At 38.3% G+C, this 24,169-nt stretch overlaps 1 protein-coding gene across 4 annotated transcripts in view; it reads right to left on the reverse strand.

Moving 5' to 3' along the window:
* The window catches only part of LOC124136034 (potassium voltage-gated channel protein Shal-like), an 88,334-nt gene that overhangs the window by 8,326 nt on the left and 55,839 nt on the right, over positions 1-24,169 (reverse strand). For all 4 annotated transcript variants that reach the window (XM_046501784.2, XM_046501783.2, XM_046501785.2 and 1 more), the window contains exons 2-3: positions 5,996-6,158; positions 1,133-1,315 (exon numbers count right to left, since the gene is read on the reverse strand). In XM_046501784.2, coding sequence (XP_046357740.1) covers positions 1,133-1,315; positions 5,996-6,158 — 346 coding nt within the window. The remainder of the gene's footprint in view (positions 1-1,132; positions 1,316-5,995; positions 6,159-24,169) is intronic.

Consider the following 24,169-nt stretch of genomic DNA (forward strand, 5'->3'; position numbering starts at 1 on the left):
TATAAATATATATATGTATATATATATATATTCTGATTATACGAATAATGCAAATACTTGAAAATATCGTTTTCAATGTACTGAGCAGGTTTAAAAGGATATGATAAAAGGAATGGTTTATACACATAGTTCACGGTAGGTTATGTTTTCGCAGTGACTCCACTGATAAGATATTTTCAAGTATTCATGTACATGTATATACGATATACTGTGGGCTACATGAATAGACACACACAAGGAGAGGATATACGATATATATTGCCTATGAAATATATTATATTGACACTACAAAGTGTCTTAAAACTCAAGCTATGTTATATGCTCATAATATATAACTATATTATATTATTTATAACATCATGACGCATTACAGAACCTATTTTTAATTATTCAAACATACGTGGTTTCATTATGTATTAAAACTGCATTCCATTCCAAAGACTAAACTTTCATCGACTGCAATACTAACATGCGTTTACATGAAAAAATGCATCTATATGGTTGCATACCAAAATAACAATCCATATTAAATTCTTTCACAGAGTAAACTAAAACTATTTCTGTGTCAAACATACGGAAATCCGCGCTACTAACGCAACTCTATGTTGAATCGTGTAATACAGAAAAGAAATTAGTCACATTAAAATATCTACAAAAACGAAAATAAATCCAAACACTCTGAGAGTAAATAGCGTTATTGTGAAGTATATCAGATTAGTGCAATACTATACTGTATGGACGCTAAAACAATCTTCAAGCACTGCAATGAACTAGACCTAGCCCTATAAATATATGTACGGTGCATTACACAGGCACGTTGAAATGGATATGTGTCTTCATGTTCCCCATACCAACACAAAAGCATTTTAGTCCTAATAAAGTCAATGTCGACAAAAGACCTTTAAATTAGATTCGCCCTCTTTTACACGATACAAAGCATGTTTGTATTGGGTAAATATAACGTGGGTATGGTATACATTAAAGACACATACCTGTTTCATGACTGACAGAAATGACTGTATCACAAGCCAAACCAGATAGTACACACAAGCGCAGGATGATACAGTGGACAAGCAGTTTACACGGAGACCATGAAGCTATATGACTTATGCATACTGCAGGCTTAACTTACCGTCGTCTTCTCCAGACAGCTTAACAGATGGTGATGCTGCATCTCAAATATGTCCTCCTTGTATTCGTCTAACTCTAATCCACTTTCCCTTGCTATCAATATTTCCTCCGCTCGTTTCTTGCTGTTCAAGAAAGCAGCACCGCTGGCATTCTTTGCCATTCGAATGCGTGCCAACCTGGCTTTCTGTAATAGTAAACATAGAAGTGAATATTGCTTCCGCATATGTCCTTATGAAACAGAAAAAAGAAAACATTTTTTCCATGTGTATCCATCTGTATCGAAATATAATCAACTGCTAGCAAAACACAATGCAAAAATAAAAACGTCTCTTGCTCTATACTTAAAAGGAAATATAAGGATTAGATGTTTAATAGGGTAAAATATTTTCGACCTGACCAAGCACAAACAAAGCTGTATGTACCATTTGTACTCTTGGCCATGATGCCTTGATACCAAATAAACCTATTGCTTTGTCTTGTAATGACATAATCATTATCATACGATATTTCCACTGCAAAGTCCATTGGACGATACCGTCTATATCATATCATGTGTTTATGAATCACTATCAAATAGTGATCATATCAGGTGTTCGTGAAAAGGTGAGCGTATCCTGCCCTCCGGGCGGCGCCCTTCACAAACACATGCAAAGACAAGGCAAGTGTTCACCTACAGCTGATATTCATCATAAAGTGCTCATATTCGCATTCAATCTTTCAATCCTTCCAACATTCTGCATTCTGCTCTATAAATACGTCCTCTGCTAACCATAATATGAAACACATTTGATCAGTATGAAGCAAACAGGAGACTTCGAGTCAATTAGATGTCATCAACGTAATTTTGAAATTATCTTGGGCCTTGAGATAATCGGTTAAGGTGCTTATCAATATTTTAATATTTGCTCTTGGTGTATGGATGTAATTGCTATAACATTTTGAGCTACAAACATAGTCTTTGTTTACCTTGTATTTATTTCGAGGTTGGCAATAGTCATGTACCTTTTATAGAATACATTAAAAAGCTTGAACCTGGTACAAACAAACAAGCCACCCAATAGACTACCTGAAGTCCCTTCACCACAGAACAGTTGTGTTACAGAGCACATACTCGTCTATGGGGTGAGGTGAGGTGAAAGGGTTTAACGTCGCGTCCAAGATTATTGCACTTACGTGGCGACGTATATACACGTGTGAGTGGCTGCTTGTACTAGGCCGGACTGATATGAATTTATAGTGCTAGCACACTGAGATACCATGCCACAGTTTAACATGAATACCCCATTCAGGACACTGACTCCGAGCCGACCAGTCCTTGTTTCAGCCCCCTATTGCCGAGCGCCAGACAGGGTAACAACAAGTACCATCTATTAAGGTCTACCTCTAGACCACGGAGGCGGTCATGTCTGTGGGACAGGGATGAGGCGATTCTTATTCACGAGTCGAAAGTTACGAAAATGTTCTTTATTATGAAATACAGCCCTAAGTTCCTAACCTTAAAATATATCCAAACGTTTAGACGTTGACCAAAACATTTTTAGTGGAACACATTTCAAAAATATACCAGATCTGTTTGTAGTCTGTATTTATGTTGTGTGAGTTGCCTCCGTTAGCTGCACGATAAATCAGTTGACGATCACGATGCACGAAGTCCGTAGAGAGATGATCTTTATAATGCGTGGTTCAAGGTTCTTCAGTATTTAATGGGGACCTAAACGAACATTTTATCAATCGTTTGTACGTTTTAGTACAAGTTGATTGGGGTAAAGGAAAACTAGAGCCCCGGAGAAGGACATATATGCTTCTACTGTTTTTTTAAAGATTTGTTTCATCAACGTTATCTGATTAGTTTAAGACGACAATCGTTATAGTTTACATAATTTAATACAGCTTTATACATGTTATATTTGACATTGATATCTTATATGCTTTTAAAGACGATACCAATATTTGAAAATATTTAATTGTTGATTTCACAACATTCTGTTATGTGGTGTCGACGTAGCTATGGTTGGGTTACACGACCTCAAATTATAGAATACGAATTCGAGCCTTGCTAGCGACATGTTTTCCGAGAAAATCATTCAATTTTAGTGTCAGAATAGGAAATAGTTCCGTTAATTTCAAGCGTAAACTATTTGAAATTGGGTCTAGATAAGGTACGTATGAATAACTGTCCATTCGTGAAAAGTAATAGAAGTTTGACAATATAGTTACGTCAACATGCGTTCTTAAGTCAAAGGATTTACAATAGGACAAATATGGACATAGGTTATCTCCCTTACTCCATGCCCCGAGAATCGAAGTCGTTTAACGTACGCAATTACCACCAGCGTATGAGCATGTGATGCTAATAAAATCCGCATCTGTGGACATTTACTTACACGAGCTGCTGCCTAATGTAATCTAGTGCACAGAAAACTATAATCCTCGAGAGTAAGAGGCATTCTACACGGACCGGCAACCCAATTATGAGAGTCGAAATATATTGACAAGTAATTGTTTAATTTAAAGGGAGGAAACAAGCGACTGACTAAACTCAATCACAAAACATAATTGAAAGATATGATTTGTTATGATACCACAAAAGTGTCTTCTCCGTGTTCACTCAATGCCACGTAAAGCGAAACGGATTTAATAATGAGAATTAACAAGGTGAAGGGTTACTCCCAGATCCGCTGACATGGCGATTGTACGCTTTCAGCAACCCATGGGGAACTGTCACATAATTTATAAGCTGTTCTGTGGTAGTCGATTCACGATGAACACGACACTCTGCTAAACATGTTTGTTTGCGTCCAATTGTTCCGAGGATTTAAAATTTCATGATTGGGGGCGGTCTCGCTACCGCGCTGGCACCATCTGACAAGCCCCGGATCCTTGGAAACCAAAGGTTCCTGGAGGCTATGAAGTGGCAGTGGTGGCGCTGTTATCTGCCGTCTTTAAGAACTCCCTATTGTGTATGGTCTGTATTATACTAATTAATCTTATGAACAGAGCATTTTTCATCTTCGGCGCGGCGGGGATTTCCATCATGACAAATACGTTTTGGGTCGTTCTTCAGGCCTAGCTCACTCCTGGAAGGACTGGTTAATTCTTCTTCTTTAATTCGTTCAGCGAAAACAAGTTATGACTAGCTTTCTTTATATTGTTTGTATTTTGAATGAATACCAGCAACAACACCAGAAGATAAAATGATTGATAATTATATTTTTATGTGTAAGATATTATATTTTAATTGTTATCTTTACATTGTGTTTATTATACTATGCATTTAGAAATAGACATATTCTTCGGGATTGTGTTTTTACTACATTTTAATTTGTTATACTTTCGCCTTAAAGTAGACTTATTATCCAAACCGATCCCTGGTAGAAACTACTGGCTATAGTCAGCTCTATTCTGGGTTTGACGTTTGAAAAAATGTTTTTGATGATGCGATAAAGTTATCACGTGACATGGTTATACAACGATGACGTCATTTCTCTTTATCAACATCAAATCAGATCAGTAAAACTATTACTCCTAAACCCTCGAGCAAAGAGACAGGTTCCATAAAGTAATGTAACTATTTGATTAACGCCGTTTGGGGGAGGAAGACAAAAGTGACGTAAATATAACACGTTAACGCCAGGTAATAACCTGTCTCAGACCGCCTCTGTGGTCTAGTGGTAGAGCGTCCGCCAGGAGAGCGGAAGGTCCGGGGTTCGATCACCAACCGCGTCATACCAAAAGACGTTAAAAGATGGTACTTGTTGTTACCCTGTCTGGCGCTCGGCATTAAGGGGCTAAAACAAGGACTGGTCGGCTCGGAGTCAGTATACTGTGTCTGAGTGGGGTATTCTTGTTAATCTGCAGCATGGTATCTCAGTGAGCTAGCACTATAAATCGGCATAAGTCCGGACTAGTACAGGCAGCCACACAAACACACACACGTACATGCACGTCGCTATATAAGTGCAATAATCTTGGACGCGACGTTAAACCCCATTTCACCCCACCACCTCACCTCAAAGGTTCGGGATAATAAGTGAAAAATGAAAGCATATGTCCTCCTAAGTTGTAGACTTCCTCATGGATGTGTATGATAAAATATGGGGCTAGTACATTGAGGGAAGAGGTCAGCATCCTCATGGGCATCAGATGCCCTTCCCACCTCACTGATCTGTATCTTTCTACATGTGAATAAGAATATTTGGTCCGATTGGCAAAATGAAAACAAGGGAATATGGTCAAGACGTTTAACGTAAGCTTCGAGTATTTAATGACAATCTTATATCGTTCAATAGTGTTCAAATTGCCAATTCGCTTCCACCGATATGCCCACATGAATTAGAAATAGAAGATAATACATTTAGGTCCACGCATAGATAATCAGAGTGTAATCATCCTATCCACAAGACTATAAAATGACAGATGGCATTTCAAAACTTTTGAGGTAAAATCGAGCCTGCTGTTAATGCGAAGATTTCAAAGACCGGCAAACGCCTGGTGCACAAAAGTTGTTTGTCGACGTTTACAGCATAGTAAGACAGTTTGTGGTTGACATGTAGATATTTCCAAATGCGAAGTGTCAGGAACCTAAATTATGTTTGATTCAATTCCCTATTTTGAATGTTTTGGGTTTTTTAGATGAACGCTTGCCTCGCCTTGCGTGTGTTTGTGACGGGTGACACCGATTGGGCAGGATATGCTTACCTTTCCGCGAACCCCTGGTATTGTCACAAATTGATAGTGATTCAAAAACACATGCTTATAAGGAATCGAACAATGGACTCTGCTTTCAGTGGAGATGTCTGTATGATGTAGAAATTGTTTTATCGCGTTTAATATTGATATCCCTGGTTTGGTAAAGTGAACTTACCTTCTGAGCTTTCCTCTTATCGGCACGTTGATTTTGATGATAGATGCGACTAAAGTTGGACACTATAACTGGAACGGGCAGAGCGATCACCAACACACCACTGAGAGAACATACACCTCCAACTATCTTCCCCGTAATAGTGTTAGGCACCATGTCACCATAACTGGAAGAGAAACTCGGACAATGAGCATACGTGAAAGGCATTCAGCTCAGTAATGCATTCTGAAAACAACTACACGCACAAATGATAATCTCATTTAGTCACATATGATGATAAGTTCATTAATAATTCAACAATAGTACCTAGTGAAGCCATCAAACTGGCATATCCTGCCAATTTGGAGGAAATATACCGAGCGAATAAAAAAAAAACGACCTTCCTCAAATGATTGTCATCAAATGGCGTTTATGGTGAATAGCCCTTCCGAACGACTTATAACTGCCAAGGTTGTTTGATATGTGGAAAACTATCTCCAAAACGTGATATTATCCGACAACTACTTCCGTTCGTTATGTTTTATTTGCATTAAATATCTTGTACTATATTCGTGAAAACACGACCAAAGTATTAACATGAATACATGTGAGGCATGTCATCGTATTCCAATTACAAATCGATGCTCCTGATGTCTCTCCTGGATTGACTAGTCCAGATTTATTTTTGTACAGACCGCTGATATATAGCTGGAATTTTGCTGAGAGCTGCTTTTTTACAAGAAACAAACATTTGGCCATGGACGGAGTTGAGTGTTGTTCCATATATTCGTCATATAAAAAAACAAATCACCCAATGAAGTTTACTGCTTGTAGCCCTTGTTTCAGTATACGAAGAGTGACAATAGCAGAAACTGATTAGTGAAAATGTTATAGGGAATAGTAATTTATTGGTACATGCAATAGGTAAACATATGACGTTCCACATGATTCGATCTATAACGTTCCATCTGTGATGTGATTTGATCTATGACGTTCCATCTGTGATGTGATTTGATCTATGACGTTCCATCTGTGATATGATTTATTCTATGACGTTCCATCTGTGATATGATTTGATCTATGACGTTACATCTGTGATATGATTTGATCTATGACGTTCCATCTGTGATATGATTTGATCTATTTCCAATGAGCCAGCATTTGAGATTTGTATGCGCATGTATATGTGTGTGTGTGAGAGAGAGAGAGTTTGGTTTTACGACGCTTTTAGCAATATTCCAATAATCACGGAGGGAACACCAGAAATGGGCTCCACACATTGTACCCATGTCGGGAATCGAGCCCTGGTCTTCGGCGTGACGAGCGAACGCTTTAACCACTAGGCTACCCGACCTTCCCGGATAAGTAGTGATTTGTTCAGAGTGCATTACATGTGCTTTCGTTATTGTCGGATTCGGACAAGTGACACTGTGCAAAGGTTTCTTATAATTACAGAAAGTGTTCTGTTGCTATCATTTAGATATTAAGGTGAATGAGTGTGTTTTACGTGTGTTTGATTGGTGAAGGGCAGGCCGATGTTGATAAGCTATGGTCGGATATGAACCAGATAATGAGTTGTTATATTGCCGAGATATCTCGGGGACACAGTTAATGCATGTGTATATCAATCAGATACAGCCAATATGGTAGACGGATTATGAGCGCGGTACGGAATACTTTCTCCCAATTGGCCATATTTCGGATAGTCAAAATAATCAGGTTAAGAGAATGAGTGAGGAGCGTATTACGCCAGCTAAACCTATCAATACGACGGCAGGTGAAGCACAATAACCTTATTATACAAACAAAATATTGTTCCGGTGTACGGTCTGGGGTTCGATCCCCGGCCACGTCATACCAAAAGACGTCAACAAATGGTACTTGTTGTTACCCTGCCTGGCGCTCGGCATTACGGGACTAAAACAAGAACTGGTCGGCTCGGAGTCAGTATATTGTGTCTGAGTAAGCATTGTGTTAAACTGCGGCCTGGTATCTCAGTAGGTTAGCACTATAAAACCGGAACTAGTACAAGCAGCCACACAGACACACACACATGCATGCACATCGCAATATAAGTGCAATAATCTTGGACACGACGTTTAACCCCATTTCACCTCACCTCACCTCAATTCCACAAGCATGTATTGTTTCTTGATGTTTCGACGTAACAGTGTAAAAGCCAACCATATGCATAGCAACAACCGTTTCCAAAAATATTATTATCGTTTTTGTCAAACAAATCTACTAAAACAATGGATGTTCTTGTTGTTGTTGGCAAAATTTACAGATTCATACGTATCAATGGCTTAAGGCAAGACACGAGACACTGTCTTGATTGTAATGTTCACTCTATCCCGACATCTGATTATAGAAATCTACAGCGTAATCAATTTCTCCAAACACGGTTACCATAGCAACCATAAAACGATAATGATTTGATTATGGGAAAACTACTGTCTGTAAGAAAACATGAAAAGAGGTAATTTAAAAAAATAACCTTATCCCGAAAGTAATTCAACTGACGCTAGTCTTTGAACCTATTCCAGGAGTGTTAGTGAAACTTGCGCTGTCATAACAAATCACTGTTGATGAGTGAAAGACAAAGTTATGAAAATAATGATTGGTGTGATATCATACAGTTATTTTCAACGCCTACATGTTCATCTCTCTACCAGAAATGCCATTTGAGTAAAACATTAACAGTCCAAGTCCTTAAAAAACATCATTGATTTCAATGCACCACAGCCTCATTCATACCACAAAAGGATCGGAGGTAATAGGCTCCTGCTTCTACACAAATGCCTGTTAATTCATGACACATACAACTTTAACATTACAGAAATGTTCTACTTTGAGAGTACGGAGAAACGGTAAATACCATCAATAATTGATGCCACAGCCCGAGTAGACTGAAAGCAACGACAACAAATGGAATTTTGCACAGGATAAAAAATACCATTATTAGGTGCCACAATAACCATGGTAACGGTATAGACTTAAGCCAAAGCATGTAATTTCTAATATTACAGATGCATGTGTTGATGCATCTTTGACGATAACGATTTATTGCAGGTGAATAACAATAAGCATTGTCATGTCAAACAATGGGCATTCCCAGTGCACTTGTAACATGTATGTACAAGAAGCCCTTTCAATAATATTTAAAACTAACAGTGCCTTAAAAGTATTTATATTCATGTCTATGTATCAACAAATTCCAGATGTACAATATTCAATTTCAGATGCAATGAACTAACAAATGTAATATTACAATTACACAAAACCTGTGGACAGTCCGCAGTCAATGGTTCCCCAGTTCTAGTTTTCCGTCAAAAAAAATAAAATAAAATAAGGATCGGGTAGTTACAATGTGGTAACTGAACCCCGAAACAATGACTGGCCTCATATCAACCACTGGTTCTCCTGACCCAGGCTCTAACGCTTGCAGGTCGCCACCGTGAAGAACTAAAGTTCTGATTGCGGCGTAAAACGACATTTACACACTACAATGACATCTGGTTGAGATGAGAGCACATACATTACGTACATTACCCCACCACAACATAACGACTTTCTTGCTTCTACGAACTGATTAATTTTGTTTTAAATCTAGAACTTTATGTTAGGTATTGACATAACCATAATCATTGGTACCAATTATGGGCAGTTCCCAGAATATTTCACTAGCTGTGTTTTCAAAGCTGGGTGCAAGGTAAGAACAAAGACAATGCATGAACAAGTAAGCTTGGCTATTGATGAGCCAACGATCCAACCATCTGATGGGGAGATATTTGGATATTTGTATCTCTCATTACCATATGATCAATCTACAGGCTCAGACGCCAGCAACAAAACACAACCGACGTATACAATGTCCCACTTAATATATTTTTTTTCCGGTTTGTTTTAACCCTCCTCCCAACTAGGAAAATAAGATCTATCATGCAGCATTGATGCCGATGCAGTACTGCTATCATTAGCTTGGTTAGGTCTTGTAAACTAAGCCGTATTTCTAGCGGGAAAACCTGGCCTCCATCATGCGTTTCTCTCCAGTCTGGGTGATCAATGGATGAATTGCCATCGCTCGGCTAATTGCAACATGTGCCAGGCCGGGAAACCCAACCCCCAGGTCTCTTGCTTGGAAGTAATGCAACTGATTAATGACGCTAAACAGCTGACAAAGAACAAACACAAGAAAACAAGGTAATTAATTGGAAACACTGATCCCTCAAACATACACTGTCTATATGTAGCAAACGTTTCTTTCTCAAAAGAACCAGCTTAACTTATCTGGACATTCACTGAATGGAAATCTTATCTGGGCATGCTGTATACCTCGTAATGGCAACATAACGCATTTCATTATCAAACGAATTATATGCAGGACTTGATACGCGTTAGTATGAGGTAGTATGCTCGCCGTGACACTGTCAAAATCCATAACATGAGAAAAGCCGGAGAGAAATGTTTCATTTACAAAACCGAGCTTCTGAAGGAAATAAAAGAAATACCAGACATATAATACGTAGAACCCGAGTTCTTGTGTTACCAATTCCTGTGTAAGTGACACCATGAAAGGTCACATTTTTTTGCATCCCCCTCTCCTCATCTCAGGAACCAAAGTCAGCATCTGGGGAATGGTCTTACAGAGTACAACAATCCATATTGCAAGATTTACGAACAGAAAAAAATGAACACGTCAACCCAATATTGAGCTTAACCTGAGCAAGACACTACCCCAAGGAGCCCCTAGAATTGGTCATTTCCTCCAAGGCCTGTGTCCCCTTCAGAACCACTTGGACCATGACCCGATCCTACGCACCCACCGCAACTGTGAAGGATGTATGCTGTTAAATATAGTCTAGACTTTGTATTGATGGCGTACAACAGCGTAAAGACATCGTGCAGGGACAGCAAAGGCGTTAAAAATCGATAGTTATTATGTGTATAAACATACCAGTCTGGAAATGACAGGGAGATTGTGCTACACTATAGACATTCTGCGTTGGATCGGGAGGCGTGGATCTATAGATATTGCCGGATACTAATGCTCTGCGATGATATGTATTGATATTTCTATCCTTAAAACATAATTGATGATGATCCTAAAGATCACCGAGTTTTGCATCTTTTTCTTTAAAGCATGTGGATTTAACCACATCAACATATTTACCTATTGCAATGGTTGTGCGTTTGAGGCCGTAATACACGATTCCTTAATGTACAACTAGACTCCAGATGCATTTTCAGACTTGCAATTGTTTACTTTTTGTCTGCTTCTGTTTTATATAGACGTGTATAAAGTAATTCTCACAGAAGGAACATTGTGAACATTATCTGTGCATGCTACCAACTATGGTGGATAGTTTGTGCTATCCTTGACGGATTTAGACCCAGCTAACAAGTTGGCATATTGCCCGTCACAGATTGTTGAAAGAACAACGTTTGACACGATGGATGTTGCGGCACCATTGATCGTCAATGTAGACTTTCCCTTTTCTGCCACTGCATCTCAACACGAGGTAGTCTTCAGATGCAGATCTCTCGCATCTCAACCCGTTAATGTCACAGCGCTACTTGTTTGAAAAAGAAAACCATGAAACTATAAACCCCTTGTCGGAGAGGAAGCTTGGCCATAACATCCCCACACCAAGAGATGCTGAAGCAAAACTTAAAAAAACATGTTGACAAGATGCCCGACGTACAATCCAATAGACACTTTAGTCAAAGAGGCTGCTCTGGCGGTCATAAGGCCCTGCATGGGAAGCCGACCATGTAGGTTGTTGCTGCAGCAAATAATGTTTGCACTGGAGTCCAATACGACCTGTTGTTCGATCAAACAGAGCTTGTTTTTGTGCGAAGAGAGCGAATGTGCTGACAGCAATGACCTAGAAGTTGGCCGAACTCGGCGGCTACGTGTCCAGAGAAAGGTTTGAAGTCATCAGACGGAGTCATCTAACGCCGATTGAAAGCGATGAAGGAAAACTGGTTATTGAATTATTCCGATCAGGCAGTTGCATGGCTTGTCGTGTTCCATGTACGAATCTGAGATTTATTTCTTCTTTTTCCGAACTGCTCATCTTTAAAGGAAATCATGGGTTTTCCCTTGGGGAATCATGTATTGTAGTGTCGGATGCTTGATCATGCCCTATGGCTTGGTCTGTGGTCTATGTTCATCAGTGTCCGACAACCGTTCGCCAAGACAGCCATGATCGGGCAATTTTCACTTCTCAAACCAGTATGATGACGTCACGTTATCGTTCTTGTAGTTGATTCTATGCCAGGAATTCACTGGCTATTCCGAACGTGCAGTTTGAACAAGTAAAGGTGACGCAACTATAGGTCATCATGCAAAATTATAGAGAAATTATGTTTCAGCCATGGTTTAGGTCAGAGAAATTACCCGAACCTGTTGATTCTGGGAGAAGAATTTAAAATTCTATTCCCGAATTTAACAGATTCTCATGATTGTGTGAAAATGTGATAGGATTTTACACTTAATACATACTTGACTAAAACCCGCTGTATAAAGGTTTTCATTACTCATGAGAGGAGCAGTCGGGTAGCCTAGTGGTTAAAGCGTTCGCTCGTCACGCCGATGACCGGGGTTCGATTCCCGACATGGGTACAATGTGTGAAGCCTATTTCTGGTATCCCCCGCCGTGATATTGCTGGAAAATTGCTAAAAACGGCGTAAAACAATACTCACTGCCTCACTCACTCATGAGAAGGGTCTCTCTACGCCATACCCTTTTTCAAACAGATACACAGATATATTATTTAAATCTCACATTAATGCTAATACTTATCCTTGAGTAGAAGCATTTGAGTCTATAAGGTCTATATACCAGCTTCTGTCATTTACAAATGTTGGTCCACAAACAATCAAAACCTGTGAACACAATCCCTATGCCACCAGGGCCCATTTGCACAAAACGATCTTAGTGCTTAGACTATTGTAAGCCTATGTTAAAGTATGGGAGTTACGATCATCTTAGCGCTAAGATCGCTCTGGGCAAGAGGGCCCAGGAATGTATCTGGAAACAAAGTTGGACACGTTAGCAACTTGGAATCCGAAACGTAAATTATGGATTTCAAACAGCTAACTATACATCGAGCCTACATCAGACAGAGTTGAATAACTAAATGCATCATAAACTTTGCAATATACTTAAATATTGTAATACGTAGAACACCAACTGCTCGGAAGCATCATAATAACATTATAATCAATGAGGATATTTTGAAACTAAAAGCGTCTACAATGTACATCTATCACAGGGCTATCAGTGCCATAAATTCCAATTACCCAAATAATTCCCAACCGAAGCCTTTGCCTGCGTCACAAAAACCTCAGAGGGACATAAATCATCGTCTCCAGTGTCCCTTTTTTACTACCATGCATTGTCAGATGCATCTGAACTCCGCACTCTGAAACAGAGGCAACCGGGGAGAATACAACCCGAGCGTACACAAATCAATACGCCAGTCTTACAGTTGTAGAGCGAAATCTACGCTAGGCAGGAAGCACCAATATGAGACTGAGCTCCTCGCGCGTTGACCGTCTCCAAATCTAGGATAACTGATTTTCTTCTCCTTGAATGCACCACAAGCGCTTGTGGAAACACATTACACCCACGAGAAAGAAATATCCTTGTGTCGGTTTTGCTAATTTGGAATCCAGTTGCTGTTTGGAAGCTTTTCTTATAAAGGATATGGATTAATTTCTTTCTCATTCCGAACTGGCAAATGGATTATATTGTATTTGGTATCGTTAAAAACCGATGGATGTCTGTTTTCGAAGATTCTAATATGTAACTAAGACAATATTTAAGAAGTATTTAATGCATTTTTGGTTTATTTTCCTCATTTTGTATTTGCAAATAGGTTTGGTTTCCTCTTCACCAATACATTTCTACTTAATGTATATTTGTTAATTGTAACAGTGACGTCTTGACAAATTACGGAAAATTAAAGAGGTTTCCAACACATAACTTTCATATCACATATTCAGAATTTCAATTTGGTACTTTAAACGATCAACAAAAAATTATTTCAATATTCATTTATGTTGTCAATGCTCCCGGCAATACTTCAATTTAAATTTACATATTCAGTAACAAGATACAACTTCCTGAATAACTGTCATTGGTGTGTTGGCTGACTGCGTTTCAGCTGTTTCAAATGTATTACGCCTTGAAATGTTTGTGTCTGGCTGGGTTTCATTACACAATGTCACTGTATTATCATGTCACTGTATTATCATGTCACTGTATTATCATGTCACTGTATTATCATGTCACTGTATTATCATGTCATATATTATCATAGATTTCATTGGTCGCAGTAGCACCATTGAATTGTGTACTCTTCGTCTCTCTGCGTAAACCAGATCTTTTTAAATAAATAAAATCACAATACATCATCCTGGTGTTGAACGATCCCCATTGATGTTTACATTGACCGCGCTGCACATACTCATATAATGTTTATGATTTGAAGTTCACACGAAAAACGGCTTTTCCATCAGAAGAGAGGCAGGTCACATGACCGCGAAACTGACGTTCATACGTTTTTCCCGACACCGTATTCTTGAAATGACGTAAACACTGACGGACTACTTCCACAATCCTATGAAACCCTGGAAATTCCCTAGCACGAATACATACATAAGCTTTGTTTTTGATCATTTAGACCCTTAATTTTAAACTCAGGGTTTAGCATACATTGAGAAAGCTCAGAGGGTTTGACTGCATGATCGTTCACGAATATCCCTCCCACAACCAATCCTAGTGAACTAAACGTAGAAATGCACATCCACTATCGTAGTATTGATCGATCCATGTCTACAGTTCCGGTGTACATCAATCTATGAAGTTACCTTAGTATCTATTTAACGCATCTTTACAATCATCTATCAGTGATCGGCCAACTGATCAATGATGACTAACACATTTAACCGCCACAGGTTCATTAACAAATTCGGAAATCTCTTCCGTCACGTTTATCTTGTCGGCCATTTTGACGTCTTGTACTTGATGTAAATGTATTACGACGCGCTGTCATTGTGACATAGTGAGGTAGTTCTTAAGAAACCTTTTACACCCAATGATGATATTTGTTTAATACATTTCGTTCAAACAAACTACAACAGATGTTCCTGTTAAGCGAGATAAGCATTCATAAGCTCATATCGTCTATCGTTTTGGGGAACTATAATTATATCCCGCGATACAGCTTTGCAACGCCGCATTGCGAAGAGAAGCAATCTTGTATTTCCTTCAAACATATACTCTCAACATCTTTGAAACATATATTGTATGTTCTCCTGGTAGTGAGCTACCCAATCTCACAATGGACGCAGGCAGATGTTCCCATTTGGATCAGATGGTAAGGAAGACTCGCTCCGCTACAAACACGCCTCTAACTTCACATATGAAGTATAAATACAATGCTGCGATGTCTCGTCTCTCGTTATTACTAATCGCTACACTCTGGGTAGAGGTTTTTTGATCTCACTCAATCCCCGCTAACCAACAAACAAAGGTCTCAAGAAGCCCTTCCGAAGAACCTTTTGTTTATGTACTTGGAGGCTCTCTGCGTAATGCCACAAATACGTGAAACATGACACAAGCATATGGCACAAACAGTCCATATTTACTTATTTCATCTTGGTATACATATACAGATAGACATGTCCCTGAAGGTATAAATGAAACATGTAGGAGAATTCGTGTCGTGCGATTATATTATGAGTTTCTTTAAATATGTGCCACTGTGAGGGTCACTACATATAGTGTCAATCTTCATTACCTAATTCGACTTACTTAAAATGAAACATTATTCTACATATTATTTTGTATTGTTAATGTGAAATGCATCAATGGACAACAGGATGGCTCACTGATGTCTGTGTGTGTGTGTGTGTGTGCGTGTGTGTGTGTGTGTGTGCGTGTGTGTGTGTGCGTGCGTGCGTGCGTGCGTGCGTGTGTGTGTGTGTGTGTGTGCGTGTGCGTGTGCGTGCGCGCGCGCGTGTGTGTGTTTGCAGATCAAATGCGTATTTACAAATGTAAAGGAACTGAAGGAATACTTTGCAGAGATTAATTAAAGTATGGCTAAAACCAAAGAAGGGTGATCCCAATTGAACGTTCAACACAAGAAAGCTGTCTCCGTTCACGAGTATGGTAATACTCTTCAAAAAAACAAATATCGCATGATGGTTTGTAAAAACAATTCACATTGAATTATATACGTCTTGTACACCTATCAGTGTAGAATCCACTGCTGGTGCGATATTCAAAGACTATTTACTTTACCACAAATAATTAATTGCTGGTATAGATGTTCAAGACGTATTTACTTTACAAGAAATAAAGTGAAAGGAACGAGCAGGTCAATTGAATAGAAGAACACATAACATTGAACGTTGCTGTAATTTACCAATACATCCATATCTGGATATCTCCGCATCTAAAATCGAATTAATCCTTGTCCATGATTTAATTTCAATCTCTTCCATCAACCACAAATGCAGGATTTCAAAATACTCCATCGAAAATAATGAAATCTTCCGCCACATGTCGACAAAGGGCATCTGTAAATACGTCTCGCTATTAAGACAGAATTCCTAGCATGCACATAAGTTCAATGCAGTTCAGAATGGTGGCAACCAGTGGCAATGCTATAGTTCAAACCGGAACATTCATAGAGCCCTAAGACAGTGTAATCATCACAAGCAACTTGTCTCTCAAGTGCCGGTCAAATATATTGTCTGGCATTTAAATTAATCAAGTTGTGATAGTTCTGGTAGTTCTTTATATAGAAAAGCATCGATGTTACTGAAACATATATATACAGTAAACTACGGTTATAACGAACACGCTTATAACGAACTGACGGATATAACGAACTTACTTTTGGTCCCGACTATTTGCTGTAGTTATGCTGTATATATGCTTATAACGAACTACGGTTATAAGGAACTAAAATGAGTAGTCCCTTTGAGTTCGTTATAACCGTACTTTACTGTATATATATATAATTATTATGTATATACATACACCAATTCAGGAAAATATGAGATGTAACCTATTGTCACATAACACTAATCGGTTCGACAAGGTGTCCTTATATTTAATACTTACTAATGTTCTATTTCAGTGTTACTTTCCGAGTGTGTATACATAATGCATGTTATCGCCAGTGTCCCATAGGCCTATTCAGGTTGGATGACAGGTCACTGTATGTAAACATTTCAATATTGTTAACATTCATGTGACACTTAAATCCACTACTTCTGTCTGTCTGAAAAATAATATTTTCCCCAGAACTCACTACCAGTACAAACCGTGACATGACAACGAATAATGCATCTCATGAACTATTTCACGATTTTTTTGTATCATTTCAAATAACATAATATCGATTGTTTCCATGGCAATTCCGATCACAGTATCTATAATGATGTATAACTACATATTGTAAAAGCTGTTGAATATATTTTGCATATGATGGAAAACTAATATATGTACAAATGTATCATCATCAAGATTTTATGTTAGAGGCCAGGTACCTTGTAACCTTAGTACATTTCGATTGATACACACGCGCCATTGTGTGTGTAATAAAAGTCTTAAATGTACAGCTGCATATTGACCTATTAATATAGTACAATTTATTTTTTATTGATGTATCAATTTTCAACTGTAATATGTCATGGCTTTCCGTATTCATGTCTGTCGACTGATCAGGTCTTAATGTATAAACGCACTTATTCTCACTGTGTAAAGATGAATCAGTCTCTTGTACCACAATGGCTTTCTGTCCTGCAAACATTCCTCTCTAACGCAACGAACAAGGTAATGGAGAATTAAATGAAATGCGTTCTCAACGTGCTAGCTCTCGAAATCTATACGTGTTCAAAATATATTTATCCTATTGTAACTTTATGTTATTGAGTATAATGTACCATACTCGCTCTCTAATAATGTTCTTTCGTCTGTCAGAACCATTCCAGTGCTTTAAGATTTCACCAAAGTGGTAAAGGTCTTGGACCAGAATCACTCTCTCCTCATATTAAGCTGACACGATGTCATATAACTGAAATAATGTTGAAAGTGGCCTTAACCAAATTCACCTTGACCCACATGCTCTCAAAGACGTTCAGAACTAAAGTACTCCCGAACGCGATTATAACGCATGTCATCATATACGTGGACAACACTATTCTTTCATGTAAATGCAAAATGGTATTTCGTCCAATCAAAAGCAACACACACTGTTACAGTATCTTTATAACGTACACATACGGAAAAACACGAGATATCACAAGACACCAATATAACCTACTGTCAGCCTTTTATAATGAAGGTAATTACTACATAAAACAATTGCCTCACGAATGTAATGAATCCACCAGGCTCTCCGAGTCACTAACATCGCGGATGATGATTATAGGAGATAATTAAGCGAATACTATATCCAAACAATGGGGGATAAATGCTTGTTTTATCCAGTGTCCTATCAAGAACATTGTTTCTGAATACCTCATGTTGTTAATCGATTTAGATATTAATCCGAACTCACGCATGGGACGAGCATGGTATCTGCCAAGCTACACTGTATTTATGATCATGTGACAGAAATACATGTTAATGTTTTTTCCAGTACATCAATTTAAGAAAATGCGAGATTTGCAGCATTTCCGATATTGGGAGTATGCCCATGGGACATAAACCTGTCTGTGCGCTATTCAAGGTTGACATGGCCGCAGAGCCCTGATGACCGCACAGGCCGCATGCCATGTTCTAATTCACCCATTGACGTCACGACAGCGGCGCTATATCACAATGATAACGCGCCCAGCAGGTAACGCTGGCACGTGGATTAAATCCCTATGTCCATCAGCCTACCAATATAATAACTATTATCTGTGGTAAGCGATAACGTCACGACTTATCTTCAGATTCGTTCTCAACAGAAGAACGCCCGCGGGCTTCATTAGCAGAGCACAATGCTACAGTAGCGTGCCAGTGCCAGTGCCAGTGCCAGAGTAGGGATGAAGTCGGGTGTTGTTAACGCACAAGAAAACAATATTGTTTAAACAGCTAAATTAGCCGTGTTAATAACTCCTGAATTATCCGGACAGTGCAAGAGGTTTTAAGAACAACAGTGCCATATTTGGTATAACCTTTACTACTGTTTATAGTATTAGTTATCTGGTTCCTGTTATGACTTGTCTTTTATCCCATTACATGATATAGCAGAATACAAAAAGAGAATAAAAAACTCACTCCTTGTTTTAATGTATTCTGCTTCTGGGTATTTATGCATTGGATCGTTAGAGTTGTAGTGGCTTTTTCGGCGATATGATGTGCATGTGTATGCATTATGTGTATAAACTGACTCATTCGGAAATGTAACATAACGCGTTTTGTATGCAAGCCATATTGTGACCATGATATCGAATGTCATTTATATTATGATTGTGAATGTTTGTATGTAGTATATTCATGTATAAGGACTCGTATTCTGGTACGTCATTTTCCTTTGTATAATACAGAGAAGCCAAAGGTGCCCTCATCACTTCCGGGCTTTTCATTTGCAAACCTTTTGAAACTTTAAGTGCATATGTAACTATGACGTATGGCAAGACGGGATGTCAAAAGACGGATTGTTCCCCTGTATTTCTGTGGATTTCTATTATCAATGTGCATTCTTCGGTCAGAAATCAGGCGCATATGACACACAAGGGCATATTTTGCCTTTTCCTTCACTAACTGCAATGTTGGAGATAAATATATTGCAAAGTTGACTGTCAACAGTAGCTGCCTAACAAATGGGTAGAACCGATCGATGCCCATTCCCGTTGCCATGGATATAAGGACACATAATACCTTCGCCATTACAACAGTAATGGCCATATTTTGAGATTCTGACATTCGTGAGCTACTAAAATGAACGAAACACTGGCCATAAGCATAATGCAAAAGCAGACATCTTAAAACGATACAATAAAAAACAAATCTTTAATTGTGATACAGTAAGCGCGAATCTAACAGCGTATGTTCAATGTGAGGAACCAGGTTAATGTTATCGGTCGTGACATTGCAACAAAATTGTTTAACAACGCATTAAATACCCAGCTTCTTATTTGTCTTAAAACGACACTTCATATTTTTTCCCTACGTATGGAATCAAAAATTTAGACCATTTGCCCTTGCATGTGTTTGTGACGGGTGCCACCGCTGGGTTAGGATACTCTCACCTTTTCAACAAAACCTGGTACATACCCTATTTGATAGTGATTCATAAACACATGGACTCGTACAATGGACTCTGCTTTTAGTAGAGATTTGTTATTATTATGGTAATGCTTTGTCAGTTATATTTTAATATTACGAATCAAATAATACAGCGAAACACTAAACTACTTTTGCCCTTTTATTTATTTAATATGTACAAAAAACGTTCTTGAAAATGCAGTTCTCCGTTGGATATAATTATTAACATTTATGAAATGCTGAAAAGACCACCTCATATGTTCCATGACTTCAGGTAATTAGCACCAAAAAGCTGTTCCATTGTTTGAAATGGAAACTAGCTCAGCAACATCTGAATATGAAGTGATAATTAGCCGCCAATACGGCACAGCTGTGTAGAACACTCCTTTCAAGCCAGGTTTATCTCATTATCAATCAATACACTGACGTCATTATATCCGTACTTTGAAGAATTATGCGAAATAGTAACATTTGTCAGAGGGATATATCAACTAATCCATACTATTTAAATGGGTAGTTTTACTTTCCTCAAAAACATATTAATATTAATTTGTTCTTTCGTGTTTATACACACCCTTAAGTTGGTTAGCTGTTCATGAAGGTCACACGTAACACGAGTCTTATTAACATGTAAAGTTACTTTACATCTATACAGCGCCAGTGACTAATGGCATTGACGTCAAGGTCAGTTCACATCCCATCTACAACTTACCGGTAATATAAATCGATATACATACATATTGATAAATCATATGCAAATATTGATAAAATCCATAGGAGTTTGCAAGGTGAGAACCTTGCATTCAGCACTGTGATATTATATGCACTTGAACCATTTGCGTTTCCGAGCCATTGAGGTATGTTTCCGATTCTCATCGTACTTGTGACTGGCTTTTAGGTTAATATATTTGAGTTTGATGCGAATTGATGCGAAAATGATGACATGTGAAGCGAGGGGGTGATCAATTCCCATGTTCTTGAATCTCTTTAACATCCATACTTGCTTCCCACTGACAATTGTTGAGGCGGTACGAATCTAAATCCAATAACTCAACGCCGTGTTTATAGACTGGATGGAACATTCCGTCATATACGCGGTAAATGTCATAACTAGGCAGGAAATGCATAATGACGTTAAAATATGAAATAACGTTCCATTCAGATGTCAAGTGGAGATTAGTGAATTGGTATATTCAATTACCATTAAGGGTCTTTAAGCTTAATTTCATGTGTGCATTTGCAGTGGCACCGGTTCTAAGAGCAAAATGTCAGAATTAATATCAAGAGTAACACATTTCCTGTCTCGATTTGAGAGTTACGACCTCAGTGACAGAAGACTTGTAGAATATGTTCTTAATGAGGCATTGAGTATGAAAGGTGAACATTGTCATGTACAGTTAACTGTGACAATATCATGTGAACGACCTTAACAGGACTAACTGTAATTAGTTCATGTGAACGGCCTTACCAGTAGCAAAATGTATATCTAGTACTTATACATAAATAGCACAAAGATGTAATTATATGCCATTATTATCATCATCATAAACATCAACATCGTCATCATTAGAAACAATCTCTAAGGTTATTTCATCAACACCTATAAACACATTTCATCGATATCATCATCATCACCACTACCATCCTCCTCCTCCTCATCATCATCATCATCATCACCACTATCATCATCATCATCATCATGAGAAACACATTCTAAGGTTCTTTAGTCACTACCGATAGAAACATTTCTCATCTGGCATTATTTATTATCAAATTAAATTATCTTTCAGAATATTTCATAGAATATATTGTAGGATATACTCCAGATGTATCCTGATGTAAACAAGGGCACTGAACGATATTAGATCCCATATCCCATGCGTGATGAGATGTTCATGGTACAGACACAATCTTCTTACTCCTCAATGGATAAAAACCATCTTCTGTGTACATCCTTTGAGTAGTAACAAACTTGTGCCTGTGCAATGATAATCTCATCACACTGGTACCCAACTGTGTCACAAGGTACAACACGCCGTGTAAGTGGGCCTGATCGCGTTCACCTTGCCAGATATATAACACCCTACCAGTGAAGCATGTACGTACACCTGTAAAAAAACTGTAGATTGGAAATTGATCAGGCTATAACTTCAATCACAGTATGAAATATTCATTGTGTAGCCAAAAATGAAACTGTGTACCCAAACTGCCCATTCTAACCACGGTATCGACCTTCGTTAATTAGCCTGAAGCATGAAAGCCATCCTCTCCCACCCCAACCCTTGTGAATGTGATACTAGATACAACTAGACACCAGATCAGGGTGGGAACACACGATCAATACGACACTAGATCCCTCTGCAAAGGCGTAGTCTGTGGTAGATCAAACAAATGAAGCCTTTCCGACTATTTCAGCATCGCAGTCCTTCTCGTCAAGGTTACAAGACACTGCGTCTGCAGCTGGCCAATTCCGATGCCAGCGTTACACTTGCCATACGACTGGTTGACCTGTTTGATGATTGTTCTGCTCTCGGATGAGAGCATTGCTCTACTTGTAGGCTACTGGGTGGTAATTATCGAGCATATTGTTTCAACAAATAATTATGAAGTGAAAATACACAGTGTACTGCAATTCTGGAACTACATTCATTTCCTGGTTACAAATACACCGTTTTAAGGACAAAATGGCGCTGTTAGATGTGCGCATCTTTGATACAACCTTTATCCCGTCGTTAAGGGGACGAAAAACAAAAGCATCACGATATGTAAAATTTGTAGCGTGTGACAGTTTGAAAATATTGAACCTGTCATTGATATTATTAAAATGATTTAAGGATAACAACCAACACGAAATAATGGTAATGCTTGGTAATACTGGATGAGAACATTTATTTGTAACATATGGTATCATCAATTATGTTTGCTCGAAGTGTGATGAAATCATGTTTTTAGAGCAATGGAATAAATTATCATGTTTATACAGCACGATTTCATAATTCATACCTAAGTCATATGCATGATAATCCACATGTTACATATAAAAGTATTAGTCAAGTCACATTCACGGATGTATGAAAAACTCGCCTGTGCACCTGGGGCCCATTTAGTAATTAATGTGATCAGTCAACAGTAAACAAGTTGATCTAAATGCAATGACGACATTTTGTAAAAATAAAATGGCAGTTAGCAAACAGGAAGATGTCAAGGTTATGAGAAGATAACAGCATATATTGCAACTCATATGTTCATAGAATCCGATAGTATCTTCTCTTTGGCATTGCAGTACGCTGACTCAAATCCAAACATACAGCATTTATTTTATTTGGAAATAATATTAATATATACGAATTAACATATTCATATCATAACAAAACATATGGTACTATTTGTTTTTAATGAGCGATTGTTTCATGTTGAAAATGCATCACACAACGGTGGAGATATTTTAATGAAATATAGAATTTAAATAAAGGTTCTAATATCTCAAACACTAAACAATTAATAAAATACAAAAATAAAAATGAATTGAAACAAACATCTCCGTATCGTAGTAGGATGCCTATCAACGTTGAGTGTCAACTTTGTAAATAACGAGAAATGCATTTACGAGGGTAAACTAGTTTTCATATCAAAATCCGCTAATGGCCTCCGTTTCCACGGTAAGCTGCTAATGAGTAACGCATTAGAGTCTTTGAATAATGCCAGTAGTGTATTGATCACATAATAGGAGGTATAAATAGCCGTAGCGGCATAAATAGCATGGAGATTCATTATCAGATAGCTTTTGAAACATCTTGTCATTATCCAACTCTATCACACGAATTTCTCAAATTACCAAATGACTATGACCCATTACGCCATGGTTACCAAGCTGTAATCGAAATCCCCCGAGGCGCTGACCTGCTGCTGGTGTTGG

This window comes from Haliotis rufescens, unplaced genomic scaffold, assembly GCF_023055435.1.
Source record: "Haliotis rufescens isolate VD_foot unplaced genomic scaffold, xgHalRufe1.0.p SCAF_44, whole genome shotgun sequence".
Classification (NCBI taxonomy): Eukaryota; Metazoa; Mollusca; class Gastropoda; order Lepetellida; family Haliotidae; genus Haliotis; species Haliotis rufescens.